At 48.5% G+C, this 25,553-nt stretch overlaps 1 protein-coding gene and 1 long non-coding RNA gene across 7 annotated transcripts in view; one reads left to right on the forward strand and one right to left on the reverse strand.

The window, feature by feature from the left end:
* Nucleotides 1–1,074, reverse strand: part of SCUBE3 (signal peptide, CUB domain and EGF like domain containing 3) — a 93,432-nt gene extending 92,358 nt beyond the window's left edge. For 4 of the 6 annotated variants that reach the window (XM_019484877.2, XM_059717027.1, XM_059717026.1 and 1 more), the window contains exon 1: nucleotides 503–1,073. In XM_019484877.2, coding sequence (XP_019340422.1) covers nucleotides 503–587 — 85 coding nt within the window. In that variant the 5' untranslated portion in view covers nucleotides 588–1,073. Of the gene's footprint in view, nucleotides 1–502 lie in introns of all 6 variants that reach the window. The other 2 variants (XM_019484878.2, XM_059717025.1) reach the window with 1 other exon arrangement.
* Nucleotides 1,075–4,037: 2,963 nt separating this feature from the next.
* Nucleotides 4,038–24,604, forward strand: LOC109282545 (uncharacterized). The gene is made up of 3 exons (XR_009456529.1): nucleotides 4,038–4,328; nucleotides 22,410–22,597; nucleotides 23,995–24,604. It is a non-coding gene; the product is annotated as an uncharacterized LOC109282545 (long non-coding RNA).
* Nucleotides 24,605–25,553: the final 949 nt, after the last annotated feature.

The raw sequence follows: 25,553 nt of genomic DNA on the forward strand, positions 1-25,553 counted from the left end.
ACCAAAATAAAATGTTCACATTCAACATACACCTTCCCCCATGCATGTTAACTCCAAAACCATTCATTAATTAGTCCTCCCAACCTCTGTGGAAGTAGGTGTTATTGGTCCCATTTTACAGATAGGGACACTTAAACAAAATCGGCATTTTTCCTCTCTGATTTCTTTTGGGGGGTGGGGGGAAGGGGTGCAGGCATGGGTGGGAGGGAGGTTGTAGAGCAGTAACACATTTTCTAATGCTGGTTTTTTTTTTCCTCTCTCCCCTGGCTTTAAGAATAGTCTAAGAACATTCTTAAGCAATACATACAACACTTATGAAAGGGCTAAAAAGTATAAGGAAGAAAAGATAGCTTTGCAATCAACATTTAAATCAACTTGAGCATTTACTGTTACTTTGGCTTATGTCTCAGCCAGCCGACAGAATTAAACACCCACAGAGGAGGTACAGTCGCCTGCGTGCAGATACAATAGTAAACCTCAGAGCAGGGAAGGTTCCTCTTACCTTGACTGGCTTTATTTGCCAGTGTGTTTCCAGAGTGGAGGAGAAAGGAAAGCATGCACAATCCAGCAATCTGCAAAGCCCCCATTGCAATCTGTGTGTGTCTGTGTGGAGGTTTGGGGGCTGGTGGGGGGAATTTCTGATGCTTTAAAGAGAAAAAGAACAAAAAAAAACAAAACTCAAGCAGCTGAGCATGCAGGAAAGGAAGATTAAAAAAAAGAGAGGGAAGGAGCTCTGTTCTTGCTGTGTGTGAGATAGGGGGAGGGAAGGGAACTGAAATGATGGAAAAAGCTGCTCTCTGGGTTCAGTTTGGGGCTCTTGATACTGCTAAAGAGAGAGTGAGAGAAGGAGACCCAGGGCAGTTTGAAGAAAGTGGACTTGATCGCCCTCTCTCCGGCTGCTGCCTCTGATCCCTTCTTCTTCTTCTTTTTTGAAATAAGCCCAGCCAATTCCAGTTTTGCAAGAGAGCAGCAGCAGCAGCAGCAATGAAGGGGGGAAACAAGGAGCCTTGGTTTAGTGCTGGGGACCTGAGAAAGGGGAGTGGAAAGGAGAGATCCATCCAAGCAACGCCCTTTCTTCCTTTCTTTCTTTCTTTCTATTTGGCTTTGGCTACTCCTTCTTTGCTCCCCCCCAACCCCAGGCTCTGCTCTGCCTGCAGGAATTTACAGTCTGCCACTGGGGGAGCAGGGCCAGTAGCCATGGAGACAGCTTCCCTGGGAGCAAGGAGGTCAGGCAAGAGACCATGTGCAATCAATGGATCAATGCAAAACTCCCATGCAAGCTCCAGACCCAACAAGCACTTTGCAATATCTTTCCCCCACACCCCCCTTTTTGCCAAGCTGGGGAGGGGGAAAAAAAGGAGTTGGGTGGAGATGGAGGGGGTGGGGGGCAAGTATGCGTTCAGAAAGGAGAATTAAAACAGCTTGCAGATGCCGTGACCTGCCGCACTCATCTTTGGTGCCTGGTCTGGGTGCGTGTTATGTGCACTCAGTGGATCAATGGCAACTCCAGATCAAAGAATATTCTCTCTCCCTTTCACTGCGGGGGTGAAAGGGAAGGGCAAGGCATGGAGAAAAATGGGAAAGGGGGGAGGGAAGTCGTCCTCCAAATGATTTTGAATCCTTCCTTCTTTTCAGCACATCTCCCCTCCTTCACCCCAACACACACACGGAGTACGCCTTTTCCTAAAACAGACCCTACTCTGGATGCTGAATCATTACAGACACTTCTGAAGAGCACCTTTGCGGGTGCGCAGCATGGGACAGAAGGCAGGCCTCCTGGCTCTAGTCCTCTCTGGGAAGCTGAATGCCTAATGGTTAGCGCCGGGGGAATCCCGGCTTGTAGCTCCAATTCTGGGAGGAAGCGCTGTCTAGTGATGGGGGCAGGCTCTATCCTCCGCTCCAGTCCAGTCCACTGTGCAACTTTGGCCAATTGCTTCAATTATTAGCTCCTTCATTAGTAAACTAGGAAGGAGTCAAAGGAGAGTGAGCCGTTACTTAGTATTTGGAGGTGCTTGGGAAAGATCAGAGATGCTGCATGGTGCGCAGGAGGCTGGCAGCAAAGTTCAAGGGGGAAGGACATCCCTCCCTAAGGCTTTTATCTCTTTCCTCCCTGCTGCAAATCACGTGCCGCCCCGCACTTCCACTGCCACCACCCATTGTTTGGAACTACTGTCAGGTCCACAGACCTCCCGAGAGACGGGTCCCCAGCGCGGGTGCTGTACGTGCAAGTAGCAGACAACTCCCGTTCCAATGAGCTTGCACCCAAGCAGACAAGACAGTCAACAGGGCAGGAAGGAAAAGACAACTGACCTGCCCCAGGCCTCTTAATAAAAGCACTGGCAGAGCTCATTTAACAGCTTCAGTGCTGCCAACATGAAGGATCCTGTTCCAAATCTCCTAGCAAACACCTGACATCTGCCTCAAAGCCCCAGCTCCTGGTGTCACAGGATTTAGTAAGAATTTTAGTGCCAACCCCTGCCCCCTCCCCCAGTTTATACCCTCCTGGCTTGCAGAGAAAAGGGCCCCAACAATATCTTGAATCAGTAGGCAGGAGGGAAATTTTAAAACCCTGCATATTCCTGTTTTGTGAAATCACATGATTTTTAAGCGAATCTTGTGATTTTTCCACGCTTGGCATCAGCATGATTGCAACCCAGATCTTTTAGGTGCCAAAGCAGTTTTGTAGGAACCAGATCACAGTGGTATTCACTCACTCGCCCTTCTCATCTCCAGGAGCCGCAATGCAGGACAGAAGGAAACTCACAGTTATTTTCATCCGCTTTCCTGAAGAAACAAAACCTCAGCAAAGCATCAAGGCAGGGGTGCTCAACCTTTTGGTCCCGCAGGCTGGAGGAGTGGAACACACACCTTGCTGGGGTTACTTGGACGCACACCTTGCTGGGGTTACTTGGATGCTCACCTTGCTGGGGTTACTTGACCTCGGCAGTCTTTCCTGCCCAGAGCAGGGGGGCTGGACCCGATGATCTCACAAGGTCCCTTCTAGCCCTAAACTTCTGTGAATCTGTGAACAGAGCTGGTTTACAGGCTAGATCAGGCCTCACGCACCCAGATCAGGCCTTGGCAATCCCACACCACCCTTCCCCACCAGTTTTGAGCCCTGTACCACCCCAAGGTGCAGGGATTGAGTCCTGTGGTGCCCTGCACGCCCAATCTATTGTACAGGGCTGAGCTATCCAGTGCAGGGATGTGGCCAGGCATATGCAGCAAAGCAGCAGTAGTGATTTCTGGTTGCTGCTGCATTTGCAATTGCAAACACACACCTAGCAGCAGCAGCTGCTTCCCCCGTCACCCTTCTCCCCCTGCCCCCTGCAACTGCATGGGGCTCCCCCACAAGTCCAGAAATTTAGCTACAGGGGAGCAGTAATTAGGGTTGCCCGTGCACCCCTGTTGTCAATTTTTCCGTCCTGTTGGGAGCCTGGCAGGCCAGCTCACGCAGATCCAGGGGCTGGATCTGGCTCATGGGCTACTGGTTGAGCACCTCTCCATCACTGTGATCATCCTGCTCCAGACTGAGTCAGGCATGCAGACATCCAGCAAAAGAGCAAGACATGCAGAAGATGCAGCAAAGCGGATCCTCTGAGCCTGGCCGGAAATCAACGGCGTATATTCTGTAACAGCTCCTCCAGGCTTTGCCTACATCAGGCTGCTCAGGAAAACTAATCTGAATTAAGGTGTGAATTCTGAATGGATGAGCTAAACCACATTAAACCCCTTTGATTCAACGTGAAAACAACGGGGACCCAGGGACATAGATGAATAACCCAAGAGAGCAGGAATCACCAGTGTCCCTCAGTTGTTTGTCATTGGTCTGAGACCATAGGCAGAGCTGCCAACAGCTCTGCAATGGGAAAGAGGGCTTTAATCTAGGCAAGGGCAATTTGCATGGATGTAGCTAGTACAAACCATGACAGGCAGGACTTGCTCTTGTTAGACTAGGATAAGTCACACTGGCCAGTACCTCTGCACTGGGCTTTTGCACTGGTGTAGCTGCACCAACTCAAAACCACCACCACGAGAATCGGAAGGAGCGAGGCTGAAAGAGGATGCAATCCAAAAGCAACGCTTTTAAAAGCTGTAACAAATCTGCGGTTACCAAGCAACTTCACAGTTGTCACTGCGCTGCCCATCGTGGCCGGCTGGAATTTCACAGCAACCGTGAGGACAGAACCCAGCTCGTCCTGCTCCGGAAACACAGGCTCCCGGTGCGTGAACTGAACACAAATCGCCTCCAGCATCTTCAGCAGGACCCCCGATACCCGGTGGAGGAGCTGTGCACGCGCAGACGATCCCGGTCACTCCAGCTACAGGTAAAAACATCGCGGTGGAAACCTCCTCCTGCTGCCCGGCTCCTTGCCAACCCTTTGTGAGCGTGCTCTTCTCTGTGCCATTTTTTTTAATTAAATGCTTTTGTTCTTCTAATTTGATTTTTCTGCTAACGCAGTTCATGTCTGTCACAAAATCCAGTGCCTACTTTGTCCTCAGGGACAGGACCTATGTCTTCCTACATGTATAAAGGGGAGGATTAATGAAAGGGCCCACACGCTCAGGGCCCCCTGAAGCAGAAGGCCCCACCGGTTTGAAAGCTGTTGTTTTTCTGCAGGCAGAGCTCAGTCTGTTGGCTGCTGGAGAAGCTGTGCCATCACTGGCATAGAGAGGGGGCAAAATCCTCCACCAGGTACTTAATATTGACAAGTTTCTATTGTGGCTAATGGTGAAGTCAGTCATTTTTGGGCACTCGGTCCCAAGGCGCGCATCTACACAAGATGCTAAATGCACAGTAGACAATTTCTACTGCGTATTAGCGCATCACGGCAAAAGCCATGCTACTGTGCTAATGCGCGATTGAATTAGTCTACTGCACATTAGCATCACTAAAAAGGTAGCGCCAGTTACTGCCCGTTGAGTTAGTACCTGTTATTACAGGTACTAAACTTAATGCGCAGTAACTAAAAGTGCATCAATGCATGTGTAGACGTGCCCAAAAATTCCTAATTTGTCCCTGAACATAAGCACAGGGCAACGGGGCCTCAGTCTCTGCTACACAAACAGCAAAGCACACTGCACACCCCAAGCTGCAACCAGTTGAGGATATTACACCTCCTGCAAGGATCTGGGAGGTAACAGGGGCTCTAATTTTCTTTCCAGACATGTATTTGTCATGTAAACATTACAAGTCTCTTATAAATTGTTGTCCCCAAACTCCTGGGGGAAGGTGGAAATTCTTTGCTCACTTGTACCAACGCGTCCTCACTGATGTCAGCACAGCCCTGCTGATGCCGTACCTCAGAGTGGGATCTGGCCATATCCAACCAGATGATCTGTTATCGTCATAACCAAAGGAAAACTAAACATTATTTTTTTTAACTTGTCTTCTAAATCTGGAGACAGACTTCAAGGCACGAAGGCCAAGCCCTTCCACTATGTTGATTTATAACTGAGGTTATAGATTATAGGTTTACGTACTAGTATAAACACCCATAAACTAGGCTTAAATACACAGAATTGCATGTAATCAAAATGCCAAAACACCATGCAGCCACATGCACGACTCTGGATGAAGAGCAAAGTTTCAGCAACAAGCTCAGGGCTGAGCTCATTTTCAGTGCCTTTCTTGACATGACCAGAGGCCAGGGCAATTTCACCTCTGTTGAAGCAAATTCAATTTTGTTGGAGAGGAGTTTGATCTTCAGCAGCATGGCTCCAGCTGATGTAGACTGGTGCAGCTCCAATGAAAGCAGCGGGGCTTTGCTGATCTAAACCAGCTAAGGGTCTGACTGCCGGCGTCCTGGTCTCAGTGGGACTAGGGCACGTGGATCGTGCACTCGGAGACTCCAATGGAGCCTCAAACCCACGGGTGTCTGAAACAGCACGGTCAGTTCAGTGGCCTCAATCCAATTCTTGGATGGCAAGTATCCACATCCTGACAGTCACCACCATTAGCTCCCCACCTATCAGTGTTTCCAGCAGAGGTGCCAAAGATCCCATGGTCCATGGGGACTGACCACCTCTTGTCTTAAGGCTGGGCCTTGCCAGGCCGGGGTTGAAGAGGTGGCACAGAGGAAGTCCAAGCTGTCGCAGCCAGTGCTTTGGTGGTCCAAACCTCCCAAGATGCTGATGATGCCATTTTCTAGCTATCCTAACTTTGTTTTCTTCAGCTCTCAGAATGATTTCTGTGTGCTCAAGGTGCCTGAGGCATTGTGGCTGGGAAGCGCAACCACCCCAACATGCTTTTGACACCCAGTGGGGGTCTCAGGAGCGGAGCTTGCAAGCTTGACTTGATCCATATGTCCACTGGGTGCTCCTGTCCTTTGTCACTTAGGTGACCCATGGCACAAAGTCTTTTTTTCCATTCAAAAGCTATTCACCATATTGCCTTGTTACCAACTCTGCAGGTACAGAGACTGAAAACCTATAAATCTATCCATGAAGGTGACAGGTCTCTGCATCACTGCAGCATGAGAGTACCTTGCACGTCATCTTCATAACACCCTCTAAGGTAACATCCTACTGATGAGGAATGCAAGCCCCGTGGAAACTGCCCAAGACCACACAAGGAGTCTGGAGCAAAGCAAAGAAGCAAAATCAGGTCTACCCAGTGCCAGCTCCATGCTTCAGCCACAAGATAACTTGTTATATCTCATGACGTTGCACCAGACTTGGGGCCGAGGGAAGTCTCCAGATGCAGCCCCATCTAAGGTATACTCTCTGACGGGGCTCCATCTACAGACTTTATAGGGAGTCTTTGATGGTGGGTCCAGGACGCTGCAGTGGGATGAGCAACTCTACCCCCCAGGTGACAAGATCCAGCGTAGGAAGGATTCAGTTCCTCCACGTAACCCATTTACTACAGCGTCACGTAAGGGACAGAAGATCTGATCCACTGTGCTCCAGCGATGAACAACCCGGTCATGCATTGTCAACCATACTGAAACAGTTATTTGGGAAGGACTGGAATGAAAATTTACTACGGTCTGCTCAAGTCTGTAACCAAGAAATAAAGACAAAGATCGCAACAGGCCTTTTTTCAATTTGAAGCAAAATTAAAAAAGAAAGGATCCGCACTTAGAAAACAACCACCACATCCACACATCAAAGCGGCAGCTCTCCTCTCATTCTGGGTTTTAAGAGGTTTCTGCAGCTATGGGGATGTTTACACAGAGAGAGAGATGCATGCATTGTGCCGTCCCGATGCGGTCTCTCCCCCTCCTTCATCTGGCAAAACATTGCCTGGGAGGCGACATGAGGTCATTTTTAGTCCCTGTGTTGTTTTCCTCAAGCTGCAAGCCTTCGGGGCATGAGACAATTCATTTCCCCTTAGCAAACACTCATTTTCACTTGGAACCATCCCACGAAGGTTTAACTGGGGAGCGGCGAGCAGACAGGGCTGGAGAGCGAAGACCAACCACGACTAGCTTGTAACTGAGCATCTCAGAGGGCGGACAATTCTGGGCAGGCGTAGAGAGGAGCGTCACACCGGCTGTAGCAAAGCTGAGGAGCTATACAAGGTTGGGGCCACCCCGAGATGTAGACTTGCACCTTCTACTGAGTCTGCCTTCTACGATCCACGAGAACTTTAATGGACTCCTTGGAGAGTCTTTTCCTTCCATCTCACTGCCTCGAAACAAACTCAGATCAGCGACAGTTAGAGCCGTCTGAACACAGAGAAAGAAAAAAGGGTGCTCGGACATCCCCGTAAGCAGGCTGGAGCACTGGCTTTATTTGCTGCTCTGATTTAACAGGCTGGTCTACTGACTTCACTGAAAGGATCTGCATTTGCTCGGCAATCAAATTCAAGTTCACAGGCAGCTTTCTCTGCTGCCGGGGAATTTCGGAAGAGGTCTGAATTGTGCATCCTTATTTTTCCCACCGTTCATATCCACGTGTGTAAGGTACAAGCTCTACAGCATCACCTCGGCCAATGTAAATAATCTCTATTAAAATATCAATATTATGTAGAGTCTAGAAGCCCCACACAGTATAAAAAACAGACTTGCAAAGTGCTTTGTGTAGATATGCACAGAAAACACAGTCCTTATGCGATGGCGTGTCAAATACAGGAATTTGGACCGTGCCTTTCAGGACCACCTGTTAAATGAGACAGAGCTAGAAGAAGGGTGAATGAATGGTCAGCTACAATGCTGGGGGCCAGGAGACTTGGCTTCTATTCCCATCTACCACAGTGACCCTCTGAACAACCTCGGGCAAGCCCCTTTCTGTGCCTCCGTTTCCCCATCCTTTCCTACCTCTCAAACAGTTGCAAGTCTGAATTTACTGATGCTTATAGAGCACTTTGGGGCTCCAAGAAGGAAGACATTAATGTAAGAAAATAGTACAAAAGAGATGTTTAGGTATTACTGCAGCTGGATTGGTATAAGAACCAATCTTTCTTATAGACCAAGAGTCTATTCTTTAAATAGATATATAAGAAAAACCCTGTCTTCACAGCAGTACGCAAATAGCACAGGCCTGAATAAGCCAGACATGCTGGATGATGAGTTCCATAGTAAATCTTTAACTTACCAAACCTTTAATTTTGTTAAGACGCTTTCAAGAGGAGAAAAACATAATTTAATGCGACTTATAATTTGCCTTTACATGATTCTTTTTTTCCAGTTGTCTTGATGTACTTCCCCAAACATTCATGATTCATGAAACCTCCCAACTAACCACTCGTGCAGAAGGCTCACAGTGGTATTCCCATTTTACAGACGGGGAAACTGAAACACAGAGAGGTGAGGTGACTCGCATGATGTCACGCACCAGCCAATGGCAAAGCCAGAAATAGAACCCAGGAGACCCGATTTCCAGCTAACCACCCTGTTTTTATTTCATAATAAGTGTCTTTTTGTTTTCCTCCTTAACTTATACAGCTTTAAAGGTGACAAACTAAACCAGAAGAGGCATTCTTTTATTCCAGAATAGGAGTGTCCGCATGAGAAACTCTACTGATGTAACTGTAGTGGTATAATTACTGTCCACTGGCAAATTTTCCCCTTAGGCTAATGAACCCCTAGGCCAGGCTGTATGCTTCACAAGGTTTTTTATCTTCCATCTCCCTCAATAAGCATGTGAATGGTAAAACAGAATGAGGAGGGGGAAGGGAGATGGAAAGTGCTTGCAATACTGAGGAAAGGAATACCTTAATCCGCAAGGAATTCTTTGAAGGCATCTCTCATCAGATATTTGAAAAAAGAGTAGATGCGAGTTTGCAGCGCATATAAGAAGCGGTGCCCTTCAAAAAACCAACTGAGCAATAATTATGAATAAATACATTATGATCTGGTTAATAAATCTAAATATGGACTGAGAACCATCGCTAGGTGCTGATTCCTTGCCCTGGAAACAGAACTATTCCTGGCTGCTAATTTGCTCAGCCTAGGATCACTTCAAAACAAATGGGATACAGAGGTCCTGGGAAAGTCAGGGGTTAACACCAGCACCAGCCCTAATGTCATGGCCTTCACTCTAGAACCCAGACGCATGTGTTTAAAAGTAGCACTTCTCTGCTTAAAATAGTTTATGAATTCTTGTTGGGTACGAATCCAACACCCCTGAGCCGAAGGAGATCTATTAATTTCCAAGTTTTTTCACGCTGTAGTAAAGCTGTGATTTTATTTGCACAAGTTGTGTAAGATGTCAGTCATTTTCCCACTTGCATTTCCACCCCCACCCCATATACCGTTTAACAAGGCATTAGTTTATTTCCAGAAGCCTGGGCCAGAACCAAAGCCGACTGCATAAATATTTTGTTGCTTTCACAAGTGCCGCCATGAGAGTCAACATTAAGGATGGAGTTTTTGGGGGCTGTTTTTTAAACATGGTTTCTCCAGGATGATGTATGTATGGCTCTTAAAATAATAACAGCAATATAAACCTTTCAGCCAGGCTTAAAGTAATGACTCGGTGCAGAGGCATCACTTTAAAGGATGAAGAACACTACTTGAGGGCATTTACCTGGCCAAAAACATTCGCTAATTCATTCATTTATCCAAGGGATTTAGCAGGCGAAGAGGGAAACAGGCTCTTGCTGTCAGAGACTGAAGCAGACGTGAAGTCAAATCCAAAGTCCCCAAGACTGCAGTGGGCTTGCAGGCAGGGTCTTGATTACCTTCCCTTATGGACTTCAGTGTCTTTTCCTCTTCTTTCTTGGTTGTCTGCCACTCAGAGGCAATAAGCTAGTTCAAACATGGCTCTGTCCTGTCTTATAGGGACAACACATCTTGGTGCAACCTTTGGAGACCAAGCATCAAAAATGAATCCTAAGCTAAATCCAGCCCCAATCGTTCAGGCTGCTGCCCTCCACAGCCCACACTCTAGAAGAGGTGCTCTATGCAGCCCCTCCATAATCCCACCTATGCCATGGCCAATTGGACACCAAAGTCTCTGCCAGCACTATTGAACTGTTGCACTTTCCACTGCTCCCTTTGGGCATTTTTAAACATGCTCCGCAGAAGGGGGGTGGGTTTTAATGAGAGCAGCTCCAAAAGCCACTCTAATTAAAGGACCCAAAGCATTGCATGTATCAGTGTCCCCATGCTTCAAAATTGCGGCGGGGGCACTTTACCTGGAGTTTGTCGAATGCACTTTAGTTGAAGTACCCCCACTGCCATTCTGAAGCACAAGGATGCGGATACAAGATGCGGAGCCTGGCTGGAGCATGGTAATTATACTCCAGCAGACTCAATTGAGTAATTACAGCCTCCTGGCTCATGGATAGGCACCCTATATTCTCCCAGGCATTGGCTCTCTGTCTCACACAGTGGCCTCGTGTTTTAGGATGCTCATTCCAGCGGGCCCATCATTGCACCCTAAGCCTCTCAGTGTAAGCATGACAGGCTTGACCTCGCTGGGGCTCTTGCTTTCCCAGGCATAGCACCTGCTTTTGCGATACCCAAATGCCTCCTTGAGCATGGATGTACCCCAGGGCATCCATAGCTGTCTACTTCCAACTTCCATGCCCATCTTTCATGGCCCTGCCATGGCCCATCTTTCACTTGTGCAATAGGAGAGTTCCCCATCCCTTCTTAGAAGTAGGGTAAGAATTAAAACCTTGAATCGTTTCAGCAGGTGAGGCCAAGCAGGGAGGTCCTGCAGAAGCTCCCCAGTAAACTCCATGGCAGACCAACTTTTCATTAGAAAAGAGCAATCCTAGCTCAGCACTAGCAGGTCAATGAGTCTTAAACATCCGAGGGCAGTGGAGAGTAAGATGCCTTTTTTTTAATGGAATCCTTAACCTACAGGAAAGCAAACGTTCTTCTTGGGTTGCCAAGAAAACCACGCTGGGATTTTCCAAATGGGTATGACTGACTGTTTGTAACGGGAGGGTTTTGAGAGCAGAAATAAATGGCGCTCTCAACAGGTTTTCCTTTCTATATTTACCCTCACCTGAAATGAACATCATTGCACACTGCAATGCTTATTCCTTCTGATCAGGGGAAGAAACTAGCAGACCACAGCCCGACAAATAGATGGTTAACTCTTGTTTGCGTTGAGGTGGATGGGTGGAGAGGGACTCCCAAGCTTTTGGGCGAAGCCCAGGTCTGTAGCAGAGCCTTGGCTTTGGATGGTAACGGTGGTAAATGACAACTTCCATTCAATCACAGAAGTGGGATCCAGCATTAATGGGTGCAGCTTGCAGTGCTTTTGCAGTGCGTGCCCATATCTTTCCCCTGGGGCGCAGATCAATTGATCTTAGTGACCTACCTGGCCCCCATCACTGCAACATTTGAGCATTCTGCAATTTTAAATGAATGCACCCACAAAACACTCCTCAGATACAGGTCAGGGCTATTATCCCCATTGTCCCCCGGTGACCTGAGGCAAAGAAGGACTGAAGTCATATCCACAACATGCCAGGCAGCAGCACCCTACAACCCAGCACAGCCGTGGGGAGGCCCCCTGCTAGGTGGCAGGGTCAGCGAGCCCACCCCCATGCTAGCTGGGCAGCTCATCCCCTTTGCGGATGTGGGAACTGGACACAATAAATCTCATTGATATTTTCAAAGAAGGAATTTGGCTACCTTCTCAGTCCCACTCACCTGGACACAGGCTGCTAGAGACTGAAGCACCATTTAGAACAGTCTGACCTTCTTCCTCAGTTTTAAAAAGCCTACTTGCTTGACATGATTTGGTTTCTATGCTTGTACCTAATTTGGGAAGTTCCCTATGGGTCTGAAAGGGCCTAAAAATCCCCAAGTTAGAACCTCAGTAAGGGCAAACTGACATACTCCATTTGCTTCAAAATGCTTTTAAGAGACCCACAAGGTGCTTACTACATCAAGGGACCGACGTGGCTTAGATACAGCAACCTTAATCTTAACATGAGAATGGCTATTCAGCTGTAAAATTTCTCCCCCATAATCTGAGTGGACTCAGGAAATGAAAGGAAGGGGGCATAACCAAAACCCCTCATTCTTTGTCATATCGCATGGCCCATTTGGTCCCACGTGCCCAGACCACCAAGTTCAAATCTGAATCTGATCTTGGATTTGCCGGGAGGTTTACTTGTTAATAATGCAAACAGCTTTGGAACAGCATTCAGACTGGGGGTCACATAGCCCTGAAACAGATAAAGAGAATCAAGGGATGAAATCAGGAAGGCCAAAGTGCAGTTGGAGTTGCAGCTAGCAAGGGATGTCAAGGGTGACAAGAAGGGTTTCTATAAGTATGTTAGCAACAAGAGGAAGATCAGGGAACGTGTGGGTCCCTTACTGGATGGGGAAGCAACCTGGTGACAGGTGATGAGGAAAAGGCTGAAGTGCTCAATGCCTTTTTTACCTTGGTCTTCACAGGCCAGGTCAGCTTCCAAACTCTTGCACTGGGCAACACGGCTTGGGGAGAAGGTGAGCAGCCCTCAGTGGTGAAAGAACAGATTAAGGACTATTTAGAAAAGCTGGACGTGTACAAGTCCAAGGGGCCAGATGCAATGTATCCAAGGGTGCTGAAGGATTTGGCTGATGTGACTGCAGAGCTGCCGGCCATTATCTTTGAAAACTTGGGGTGATCAGGGAGATCCTGGACAAATGGAAAAGGGCAAACATAGTGCCTGTCTATAAAAAAGGGAAGGAGGAAGATCCCAGGAACTACAGACCAGTCAGCCTCACCTTAGTTCCCGAAAAAGTCATGGAGAAGGTCCTCAAGGAATCAATTTCCAAGCACTTGGAGGAGAAGAAAGTGATCAGGAACAGTCAGCATGGATTCACCAAGGGCAAGTCATGCCTGACCAACCTGATAGCCTTCTATGATGAGATGACTGGTTCTGTGGATGCAGGGAAAGCAGTGGACATGATATACCTTTCTTTTAGCAAGGCTTTTGATACAGTCTCTCACAGCATTTTTGCAAGCAAGCTAAGGAACTACAGGTTGAGCGAATAGACTGTAAGGTGGATAGAAAGCTGGCTCAATCGACAGACTCAATGGGTAGTGATCAATGGCTCAAGGTCTAGTTGGTATCCATTATCAATGGGAGTGCCCCAGGGGTCAGTCTGGGGCTGCTTTTGTTCAGTATCTTCATTAATGATCTGGAAGATGGGATGGATTACACCTTCAGCAAGTTTGTGGATGACACCAAGCTGGGGGATTAGTACATACGCTGGAGGGCAGGGCTAGAATTCAGAGTGACCTAAACAAATTGGAGGATTGGGCCAAAAGAAATCTCATGAGGTTCAACAAGGACAAGTGCAAAGTCCTGCACTTAGGGTGGAACAACCCCATGCACCAGTACAGGGTTGGGACCAACTGGCTAAGCAGCAGCTCTGCAGAAAAGGACCTGAGGGTTACAGCGGACAATAAGATGGATATGAGTCAGTATGCCCTGGTTGCCAAGAAGGCTAATGGCATACTGGGCTGCATTAATAGAGGTGCTGCCAGCAGATCCAGGGAATTGATTCTTCCCCTCTACTTGGGTAAGGCCACATCTAGAGCGCTGTGTCCAGTTTTGGGCCGCAGTACAGAGAGGATGCGGACAAGTTAGAATCCAGCAGAGGCAATGAAAATGGTAAGGGGGCTGGGGAATGTGACTTAAGAGGAAAGACTGGGGGAACTGGGCTTATTTAGTCTGGAGAAGAGAAGACTGAGGTGGGATTTAATAGCATCCTTCAACTACCTGAAGGGGGGTTTGAAAGAGGATGGAGCAGATGATAGAACAAGGAGCAATGGTCTCAAGTTGCAGCAAGGGAAGTTTAGGTTGGATATTAGGAAAAAGTCTCTCACTAGGAGGGCAGTAAAACACTGGAATAGGCTACCCAGAGAGGTGGTAGGATCTCTATCCTTGGAGGTTTTTAAGACCCAACTAGACAAAGCCATGGCTGGGATGATCTAGTTGGGGATGGTCCTGCTTGGAGCAGGGGGTTGGACTAGATGTGACCTCCTGAGGTCCCTTCAACCCTCATTTTCTGTGATTCTGTCTTGAGTTGAAAGCACCCATTAGATTAGTCCTGAAAAATATAGCCTTGTTCTTAACAGGGTCCTTGGAAAAATGCCTGCTTGGAATATATCCTTGCTGGGTTGACAGTGTGGGTACACATCCCACTACCCCACCCAGTGCAAGACCTCAGCATATTGACTCCTGAATTTGGGAAGAGACCATCTCCCATCACAATAACTTAATCTTTCCACAATTTGCTCTCGTGGCTATCCAGTTTACAGTAACATAGCTCCCTCATGCAATGTGCATCCGCTTGTTGAAATGATAGCCCATCAATCAGGTGGCTGTTTAGACCAAGCTGAGATCATGGTCTGACACAGGAACACAGGAGAGACAACCACGCAGCCCTTTTCACAAGTCACAAACAGGGGCATGCCATCCAGCGCGTGCCTCCCAAAGCCTAGCAGCAGCAGCAAAGGGAACCCAAGTCAGTCTGCCAATGGTTTCTTGAGCCAGTCGCTAATACTGGCCTGTTGGAAAGCAACAATTCCTGGCATTAGTGGGTAAGTGCTCTTACGTTTTAAACCAGGGGTGGGCAAACTGGTGGATCTGGCTGGCAGCCGGACTCCATTTCCCAGCAGCCCCTGGCCACGTCGCTGTGGCCGGTTTCCATGGAGATGCCAGCAGTGGCGGGGCCATGACAGCGCGGGGCCAGGGTTTGCAAGGAGATCGGCCCCACCAATGCTGGCAGGGAACCCAGCTGTGCAGGGAGCTGCTCCACGGCTGAAGCTGGGGTCTTGTGGTGGTGCCAATGCAGTCCGGAGTTGGGGCGCAGCCGCGATCTGCTGCCTGCACACCCCTGTCCGGGGCATGTGGACAGTGGATCACAGCTCTCGCCTGGCTCTGGACCACGCTGTCACCATCACAAGATCCTGGCGCCGGAGCAGCTCCCTGCCCAGCTGCACACCCTGGCAGCGCTGCTGGGGCTGGTCTCTGTAGAGACCCTGACCCTGCGCTGTTGGGGTCTCCATGGAAACCAGCCGCAGCGACACAGGCAGGGGCTTCTGGGAAATGGAGTCTACCGTGGGCCCGATCCAGCTCACGGGCCGGATTTTGCCTGCCCCTGTTTTAGACCCTCAATGCCTCCTCATGGTCTTATACCTAATATTATTTCTGCAACGTGATCATTATGCCAGGGGCTGGACAAATAAGTGCCAAGACAATACACTGCCCCAAGGAAGGTACACTCTAATACTCAGGGTATTTTGCTTCTTCTTTCATCTCAAACAACACGTTTAGCATGTGCTAGCACCAGTTTTCTGAGGGCTTGTCCACCTGGGGACAGAGAGAAAAAAATCAAACCAATTTAACTCAAGGCATGAATTCTAAGCGAACTGGTTAAATTGTGTTAAACCCTGGCATGGACACGATGTGTCTACACATGCATAGTGGGTGTGTCTACACATGCATTAACGCACTTTAGTTAATGCGGATTAAATCTAGTACCTCCATATATACGAGCGCGGAAGTTGCTCCAACGTGCTGGGATTCTAGTGCATCGGAGCCGACACGATTAATTGAGTCTGCTGGAGCATGGCAATTACTGCGCTCCAGCAGCATTCTGCATCTCATGCATCAGCATCCCCGTGCTTAAAAATGGCAGCGCGGGCGCTTGAAATCAAGCTAGTCAAACGAGCTTTAGTTCAAGCACCCCTGCCGCCATTTTTAAGTGTGGGGATGCTGATACATGAGACACAGCGGCACTTTTAATTACTACGGCTCTCAGAACTGCTCTAATTAAAGCGCTGCCCCCCTCCGCCCCCAGAACACGTGTAAAAGTGCCTTTCATTGCAAGGTACTAGGAAAATGCGCACTAGGCTGTCTTAATGCGCATTAACTAAAGAGTACGGTTGGGATGCTTAATGCGCATTAGCCTATTTTAATGCACATTAACTAAAATGCATGCTTTTAGTCATGTTTGAATGTGCATTAAAATAGGCTAATGTGTATTAAAGTGCACGTGTAGCTGCATCTAGTCAGCCAAAAAAAAAAAATGCCAAAAGTTGCCTAAAGTGAAGTTAAATTAAACCAAGAAATAAACTAACCAAACCAAACAAAGGTCCCTTTAGACTGCCCAGAAAGTGGTTTAGTGTAGTTTAATTAGTTCACATCAAAAGTTAATCTGTCTTAACTTTCCCAAGTACCCCATGTAGACAAGCCATAAATGAGATCAATGCTTTTGCCCGGCTTCCCACAGGAACACCATTGCTCTGGATTCTGTCCAGGCATCACCAGCACAAGTCTGATCTCTGTAAAGCCTCCTAAAGCAGATATTCAGGAGATTCCTGGAGCTGTCGTGATGTTCGGGGTATTCGGGAATTCTCTGAAGCTTCTTTAGTAATTCCCAGCCGACACCACGTAGTCATCTTATCCTGAGAAACACAGGCTCACAAGACAATTTATTCTGGGATTTTTTTCCCCCTCAATCACATTGCCATAGACCAGGAGGAAGTGCGGAGAAGTTCACGGATTTGAACTAAAGTAAACAAGAGGAAAACAAGGCCTTAAAGGCTTAATGGACCAAGCTCACAGCTGGTCTAACCAGGCAGAACTCAATTAAACTCTGGGAAACTTGGTCCATTATAATTATTACTAATTAAAGCCCAGGCAGAATCCAGGACTCCTGGTGTGTCAGGTGCTGTGCAAACAGAACAAAATGACGCTCCCCGTGACAAAGAGCCTGCAATCTAGGCAAGAGAGATAGAAGGAGCAGAAGCTGCCAACACTCATTAAACCCTTGTTACTCATTAAATCCTTGTCAATTCTTCCATCGGTCTAAACCAGGGGTCAGCAACCCCCGGCACGCGTGCCGAGTATGGCACGCAAGGCCATTTTGCTTGGCACACCACCGCCAGCCCCGGGCTCTAAGCAGCTGCTGCCAGCCACGGAGCTCAGGCTGCAGCTGAGGCTGCAAGTCCTGCTGCAAGCAGACCAGGCTCCGTGGGCCGGCTGCAGCCGGGAGGGTGCAAACAGCTGGCATGTCGGCACTCCAGCACCTTCCAAGGTAGACATTGTGGTTTTTTTGGCACTCCGGCCAAAAAATGTTGCCTACCTCTGGTCTAAACAATCAGACAGACTCTTCCTAGGGCTGCTGGCATTGACCAGCCTTAAAGAGAAAGGATCCTTGGATGCTAACCTCATACTTGAGAAACCTTGGTTTTCTCTGCTCTGCCCCATGTCATGCCTGCCCCTTAGCAACTCTCGGCTTCAGCTCTGTATCTGTACAACATGGATAACACTGGCCTACCTCATAGAGCGGCTGCAATGATAAATATACTTCAGAAGACCAGGCAGATCTACAACAGTCATGGATAAATACTTCAGAGAGAGAAAGAGAGGTGAAAAGCATTAGGCACAACCCAATAAATGAAAACCATCAAGTTCACGGAGAAACATGGTGTGGTGCTGGGTACCTGCAGAGGGGCAGCATCTCCGATCAGGCAGAGGCTCGGGCTATCACACCTGTACTGCATCCAAACCTAGGTCGCTCTTCACTGCATCTAAAAAGCTTTGCAAGGGCTCGTGTTGCAGACGCTTACCTGTACAATATCAGATTGGAACAAGGTGCCTCATTTGGCTGCTCCATGGGCTGGTGCCCTAAGAACACTGGGAGGTAGGAGGCCTCGCACGGCTCAGTCCTTCTGACTCTCCTTCCAAGGCTATCTTCTGGGCTCAAGCTCAGAACTGCAAGCTCGAGTCACTGGATGCACCCCATCTAACTGCAGGATTGATGGAGCGCCCCGTCAAGGCACTCGGTACCCCCTATGTGAAATGAGGATAGTGGTACATCTTTTCTCCCACCTTCTGTCTGCTTTGTCTATTTAAACAGCTGGCTCTTCAGGAGAGGGGCTATATCTGACCTGTGAGTTAGTACAGCACCTAGAACAACGTGCTCTCTGAGCTTGGTTGGCGATTTCAGATTCTGCTCTAATAATAATCTTCCTGAATTTCGCTTTCCCCAGCCGTAAAGTGAAATCACTTAGCAAACCAACAGTGGCGTGGGGCACCCCCCTCTCCCAGGCCCCGGCGCTCAGCTGAAACCCTCTGAAGAGTCTTTTCCTAGGGATCAGGCTTGAGAGGCCTCCTCGTGTCCTCCGGAGAGGAGGGGTGGAATTTCTCATTCAGCCGAATTCGCAGGAGTGCAAGTTTTGAATCTACCCTTTTTTGGGAGCGGGGGCCGACGTGATGCCAATTAGGCTTTACATTCCCTGTTCGGATATGTTTGCTTTTTCGTAAACAGAGACACAGAATTTTTCTTGGCCGAGGCCGCTGCTCACAGCTCCGTGGACTGTACCCTCTAAGCATTTGCTCCCAGGTGATTTGGATCAGGATATACCAGGAAGTTTGCTTTTCACTGCCTCAGTCAATGTGTGGGTGTGTAAACACTGACCAATTTCACTGCAGGTTCGACTCCTTTAAATGGGGACTTTCACATTAGTCAGACTTTCAAAACAACATCGTATTTAAACAAAAAATCCATTTCCCTTTCCATCGGTCGCGGCAACCACTGAAGATATTTCTGTTTGAACAAGCGGGTCCCTTCCACCCATTACCTCCTCCTGTGTAATAGGTTGGCCAATGAAGTCATAATGCTCAATTTGCAACAGTGCACTCAAAGCCAAAGGTTCACGAGGACAAAGGCACTGTAGATGCCACAGACAGGAGGAGAGAGGACAGCAACCACGTGCCATCTTCCCTACGTGGGAAACATTTAGGGTAGGGAGGTAGTTTTTTGCTGCTTCTCTCACGTCAAGCTGACTTAGGACTCCTCTGGTAGGGCTGAGGGGTTTAGAACCGCTCTAGCAGCCTCTGTGCCACTGTCTGGGGCATGAAGAACATACGACCTGGGTAAAGACGCATCCAGGACACCTCTAGCAAACCCTGCGACGGTCTCTGGTGGTCACTGGCAGGATATGTCCAGATGTTCTGGGCTTTCTCCTGCTCTGCTATACAAGGAGCATCTCACCTGAAGCTTAGGATGGTGCTTGAGACTTTCCAAGAGACCCAAACCCAAATCTACATTGTAGAATGATCATATTAGCAGCAAAGAAGTGGGGCTCACTCCAGTTCGCTGCAGGACCCCTCCCAGGCCAGCCAGCTTGAGACAAAAGTGTTACTGCCTTTGAGTTAAGAGTGCTGCTGGGTGGAGAGGACTTGCAGGGGAAACCACAGTGGAGTTACAGCTTGAGATAACCGCAGCAATGGCATGGTTTAAGGGAGCAGGGGGAGGAAATCCTCAATAGGCTTTGGGCATCCAGTCACTTTGAAATGTCCCCATTGGTGTTATCAGGGGACAGTTAAGAACTCAACACATTGGGTGCTGAGACATTTTAAGACTCAGACTCTGATCGTACGTGCTGAGAACTTAAGGTCTGGTTCTAAGAGCAAATCCAGCTCTTCTTGGGTGCAACTCAGCCTTGCAGAGGGCTCCTACAGTTCCCATGGATCTCATATTCCAAAAAGCAAGGGTTAGAAGAGATGCAGCAGGAACATTTCCACCCAGAAAAAGTGCCCCGAGTTTTTATGCTGACATCATACAGCCAGGCTCACAGGCTTTGAACCAGGTGGCACAGCCATGCTCGAGATTGCACCACTCTGGGTAGACAAAAGGTCTCATCCCTACACAGCAAGCTGCATCACACTTGCATGATCTGCCTTGAATCACTAAAAATCTGGCCCTATCCCTGCTAGGATTCTAGCGAGATGGCTTAGAAACAATAAACTATTCATTTCATTGAGTAAAACAGTTGATGAAAAACCTACATGCTAGGACTACTGCACGGGTCATCTTCCTCAATAGCAAGGTAAAACCATTTTGTAGCCCAGAAGATTGGGATTCCCTCAGAGGAAACTGCAGGAAATGCATGAAGAATACATTCTGCCGTTACAAATCTTCACGTCGCCAGCCACGGGAGGAGGGAATTAATGCAGGGCATATACATGCATATTTAAATATACACAATTACCTCCTCTGTGACAAAGGCACAGAAGATGTATAGGCCAAGAGATCTGGGGGTTTGGAAAGCGATGGCAAAACCAGGAAGTCAATGAAGAAGTTGAGAGTCAGCCGGGGTCTCGTTTCCAGTTTATTTAAAAAACAAAAGACAACAAAATGTTGTTTCCTCTCTGCTCCCCCTCCCATTCCCTAGTGAAAACACCCACGGCCCACAGATTTGGAAGAGCACTTTTGAGATGTGGGATCATGCCAAGCGAGGTTGGACACTGAGAGATGCTCCTCTCAAGAGAGACCTGGGGATGCATTCATCCTGTTGGGACCTTGACTTGAAAACAACGAGCTGAAGTGCACACATTGCGAGCCAGATTTCCAAATGCAGTGCCTTGACGGGATCCAGAAACGAGAAGCATGCAGACAAGATATTCCTTGCAAGGCGTTCAAGGTTGTGGCTCCTTGACCGGGAAGAGACACCAACCAGCTGTCTCTGCTTCTTGGAAAGTGGGGCATGCAGGTTTAAGGGATGCGGTGGGGTCCAAATTCCAGCGCTTCACACAAGTCCAGAGGCAGAAGGGATGGATTGCCCACGGGCTCCTGAAATGCCTTGTGCACTTCAGACATTATCATGCATTGCTGGTATTAAGGCTGATGGTGGGCAGCTCTCCAAATCTACCAATCTGGCCCCAGTCACTGTGGGAACACAGCACCTCACACTCACGAACCAGTCTTTCCCCAGGTCTTAAACAGAGAAATTAAGGCCTTGCCGCAGATCACACAGGAAGTCTCTGGGCAGCCGGCTATCAGGGATCTGGGACTGTTCAGCCTGTGGAAGAAAAGACTGATGGGGGACTTGGCGGCTGTCTACAGGTATGCAAGGGGTAAAGATCGGGAGCTGGGAGAAAAACTGTTCACTAGGGCACTCCAGGGGAGGACAAGGAGCAATAGTCATAAACAGTTAGAGGATGGTTTTAGGTTGGATGTAAAGAAGAACTTCTTTACAGTAAGGGTGACCAGAATCTGGAATAGACTTCCCAAGGAGTCCCTTGGAAGTCTTTAAGAGGAGACTGGACAGACACCTTGCTGGGATCATTTGATCTCAGCAGTATTCCTGCCCAAATCGGGACGGGGGGTGGACTTGATCTTTCAAGGTCCCTTCCAGCCCTTAATTTCTATGATTTTATGAACCCATATTCCTTTGAATGCCTTCACTGCAGAGAACCGTTCCAGGTCCACCTCCAAAGCAGCCTGTGTTGGAGCGCTTGGAAAGCTGTGCAGAATAATCATCAGCCTGCACGACGTTAGCAGAGGACCCTGTCTGCTCTGCCCAAGGTCAGTCTGCCGTTGCTTAGGCAGACGTGTTCTCAAATTGAGTTCGCCCCTGGAAAATTAATAAAACTCAACCTTCACCACCAAAATCGTGCGTTTGCTTGAATTTTAAGCACGGGAAGATCATTGCTCATTCCTGAGCTACTAGACAACATTACTCTCTGTTCACATGAAGGTTAAGCCCTTGCAATACCAAGACTTCGTTCAAATCCAGGGAAATCATCTTTCCAATAACACTTGCTAGGATCTTTCACTCAAATCCAGACAATAGCACTCAGTTCTAGAAAGCCTAACTAGCATGGCATAGTACATAAATGCTGCAAGAGATGGAGCCCTCAAGAGGTAAGATCCACCTTGTGCTACAGCTATACACTCTGGGAGTGATCCCTCCCCTCCCATCCAGTTCTGAGCAGCATCAGTTTGCGAGCTGGGGACAGGCTGCTATGTGCTTCTGTTGCTACAAAGTCTGCCCTTTAACTCCTATGGCTAGAGACAGCTTTTCTGGTTGCCTTTTGAAGAGTTGGGTTTTTTTATACAATTCCCTGCTAGTTTAAGAAAATATCTCCCTCCCCCTCTGTTTAGCACTTACTTGTAATTCTGATACTGGAGCAGAAAATGATCTCTGCATGAGGGGCCACATTCTTACTGCCAATATTGTACCATTTATATGTTGCATTTCTTTAGGACCTTTTGCACCAGGCTGCCAAACCATTTCATGAGCATTACTGGACTGATGTTTACCATTCCCAAGCTGCGTTATCACCACTGTATAGATGGGGAGACTGAGGCACAGAGACTTTACTGGCAGTTCCTGGTCTCCTCTGACGGGTCCAGAGCATCAGCAATTCCACACAACTGTGGTGTGCAAGGAGGTGAGACAAGACTTCAACCACAGGCAGCAGCTATCTTCCTGCCATGTTGGGCATGGACGTGGGACAACAGCACATGGGGCCATATATGAACACATGAATACATCCTTGCTCAACACAAAAGAGTAGGCGTGTGCGGGCCCCATGTAGCAGCAGTGTCTGCATACACTTTGACATGCTATAACACAGTGTGTGCATGTGCGTTACAGGCAGCATAGCACATGCGTGTGCATGTATCAGCAAACGATACGTCCATTCATACAGTTTATGTGGGGAATACAGGGGCTGGGCTAGGTAAGTAACCCTGCGGCTCCATTTGTCACTGCCCCCTCCAACAGCCAGATGCTGCTTTGCAGTCTCATGGCTTCTGCTGACAGTTGTCAATGCCAAACCATTAGCTGATCACACTCAGTTAGCAGGCTGTTGCCATGGCATTGACAAATGAGTGTTACTGGATGGCTAGAAAATAATTTGGGGGTGGTGGGGGAGAGGATCCTTCAGAGCTGCTCAGTAGGCTAAGTGTCAGTGAATCCACATAGTGAAATCTTGACCCTATGGGAACTTTGCCATTGAGTTTGATGGGGCCAAAATTCCATCCAAAGTGTTTGGGACTTAACAGGAAGAAAATGCATAAGCAAAAGCTGGGGAGGGGGGTGGGATTGGGAACTCGACAGCCGTGCCCTGCATCAGCCAGTACCTTCCATCACACTCCAGAGCCCCTCCGGCATTGCAGATTTTGTTTTATTAGCTCTGACAGATCTAAGGTTAATACCCCCACAACTGACAGGCACTAAGCTGCAGCCTTGCATAGGCTTTAGATATAAAAACAATCAGCCAGCCGCCGATGCCATTACTCCCCCAGACTATAGAGCGCAGAGAAATTCCTGCCATTCCACAGAGGGTAAGGGGAGCCAGACTGAGTGACCTCCCTTTGTTCAGCTCCAGCCTCACTCGGCCAGCAAAAACCTCCAAATTATTTGTGACTTCCATTGCTGAAGCACTTTGTAAAGGGGTTGGTATTGGAAGGGTCAATAGAATGCTGAGTAATGCCTTTGTTCAGAAAGATTATATACCATACATAGTGGAGAGCGAGGCAGACATGGAAAGGGGGAGATTGTGCCTTTTGTTGCAATGTAGTTAGAATGCTTATATGATGGGCACTACACAAAACCCCTTGCAGACGGATCTAGTGCACACAGATGGTTCACGGACGTGTTTTATACGCACCCAGTATGTGAAGAAGGGCTTTTATGCAGCCCAGCCTAATTATTAGAGGTAGGGAACTACACACACTCTACAGAGCTGTGGATATTCAATGTTCTTTGAATAAACAGGCCACGTTAAAAAACCTGCACATTCATATAGCACTTTGCAGGTTTCAAAACTTTTTTTTTATCTAGGTGGGGAAGTGTGAGAACCCTCTTTGCAAAGCTGAAGGAACCAAGGCACAGTGGCTGCGCAGACAACATTTACAGCCGTGGCCCAAGACTGCTTGGGCACGATTTTCAGATTTACCGAAGCACTTGCAACGTCCAGTGAAGTCAACAGGAGCTATGGCTGCTTGGCCAAAGCAGGCTTTTTGCACTAATATTGCTTTGTTCCCTAGCCCACGCTCTCTGTACTCCCTCTCTGTGTGCACCTGGCTCTGCATTCAGTTACATACCTGCGATCACTTGAGATCCAGCCCGCAACATCGCTAGAATTAAGGACAAGATTTTCAGAAGAGCTCACATTATTCTCAAAGGGAACTGCTGAATGCAGAGCGCTTGCAAATCTGGCCTCTTACAGAGGCCTGCATCTCCCTAGATCTTATTCAAATAGCTGGGGCAAGGGCAACCGAACCAAGCCTTGCCCTTATGCAAAGAGCCAGCTTTTGTCTCGTGACCTTTTCTCAGCATGCCCTTGTTCTAAGTTTGTTACCTGTAATGAAAAGCTGCTGCCATCTGCTGGTAAATGCACCAGAGTCTCTTGGAATAAATGCACGACATACACTTCTGTCAGCAGAACGCAGGAACTGTGAAGCTTCCTGGCTTCTCAAAGCCCAGCTACTGTATTTTCTCACGTACAACACATTAATTACCAAAAACCAGCAGCTAGAAATTGCAGGGCACATTATGCGAGTCTTGTGGTAGAGGCAAATGTGAAAATAAAGTCTCCACACAACTCACAGGGAGCAGAAAGGCAGGCTCCGCTTCTCAGTTCTTACTGCAAAGACCGATCTTTTTGGCTCTGTTCTGCCTTTCAGAAACAAGCCTGCTCTATAATCCAGAGTGCAATGCATGCAAGGAAACATGTCCTCCCCTGAGAGCACTGGGAGCAGGAGGGGTGTTGCAACTGCAAGCAAGGCTGCGAAGGAAACTAGCCGTTAACTCGCTTCCCTGCACGAAACCGTTTGTGCTGAGCTTTGTCACAGGCCCAGAGCTCCCGCACGTTTCAATGGCCACGGCCCACACATTTGGGAAGCCGGAGCAGCAGAAGGGGCAGCGGCCGGCGTGCATGAAAGACGCCGTTCTGCAAAGGCCCAGGCGGGAGTGACGGACACGTGGGGCGCACCCCGCGCGCTAATCGGTACAGCAAACCAGTGCAAAGTGGCTATACTTAGGCCGCGAGCTCTTCAGGGCAGGGGCCGTTGTTTTGTCCCGTGTTTGCTCACAGGGGCTGGTCCTCGCACGCTCCTGCAAGACAGGGAACAAGACAGGCTTTTATCCAGCTGGAGCAAGCCTGTGGCTGCAGCCAATGCCTCCCACCTGCAAGGCTGCCAAGAACTAGAGCCCTCCACACTGCTCTAACAGCTCAACACCCACCTGCCTCCAACCCCTCCGCACTGCCAATAGCGCACACCAGCGGCCCTAGCCCCGCCTCCCCCATGTGCCTAAGGCCAGCCTCGGGGGCTCCACTTATATACGTGGACCAGCCCAACAGCCATGGGGGGAGGAGGGTGTCTGAGGTACTATTTTAA

This window comes from Alligator mississippiensis, chromosome 14 (assembly GCF_030867095.1).
Source record: "Alligator mississippiensis isolate rAllMis1 chromosome 14, rAllMis1, whole genome shotgun sequence".
Classification (NCBI taxonomy): Eukaryota; Metazoa; Chordata; order Crocodylia; family Alligatoridae; genus Alligator; species Alligator mississippiensis.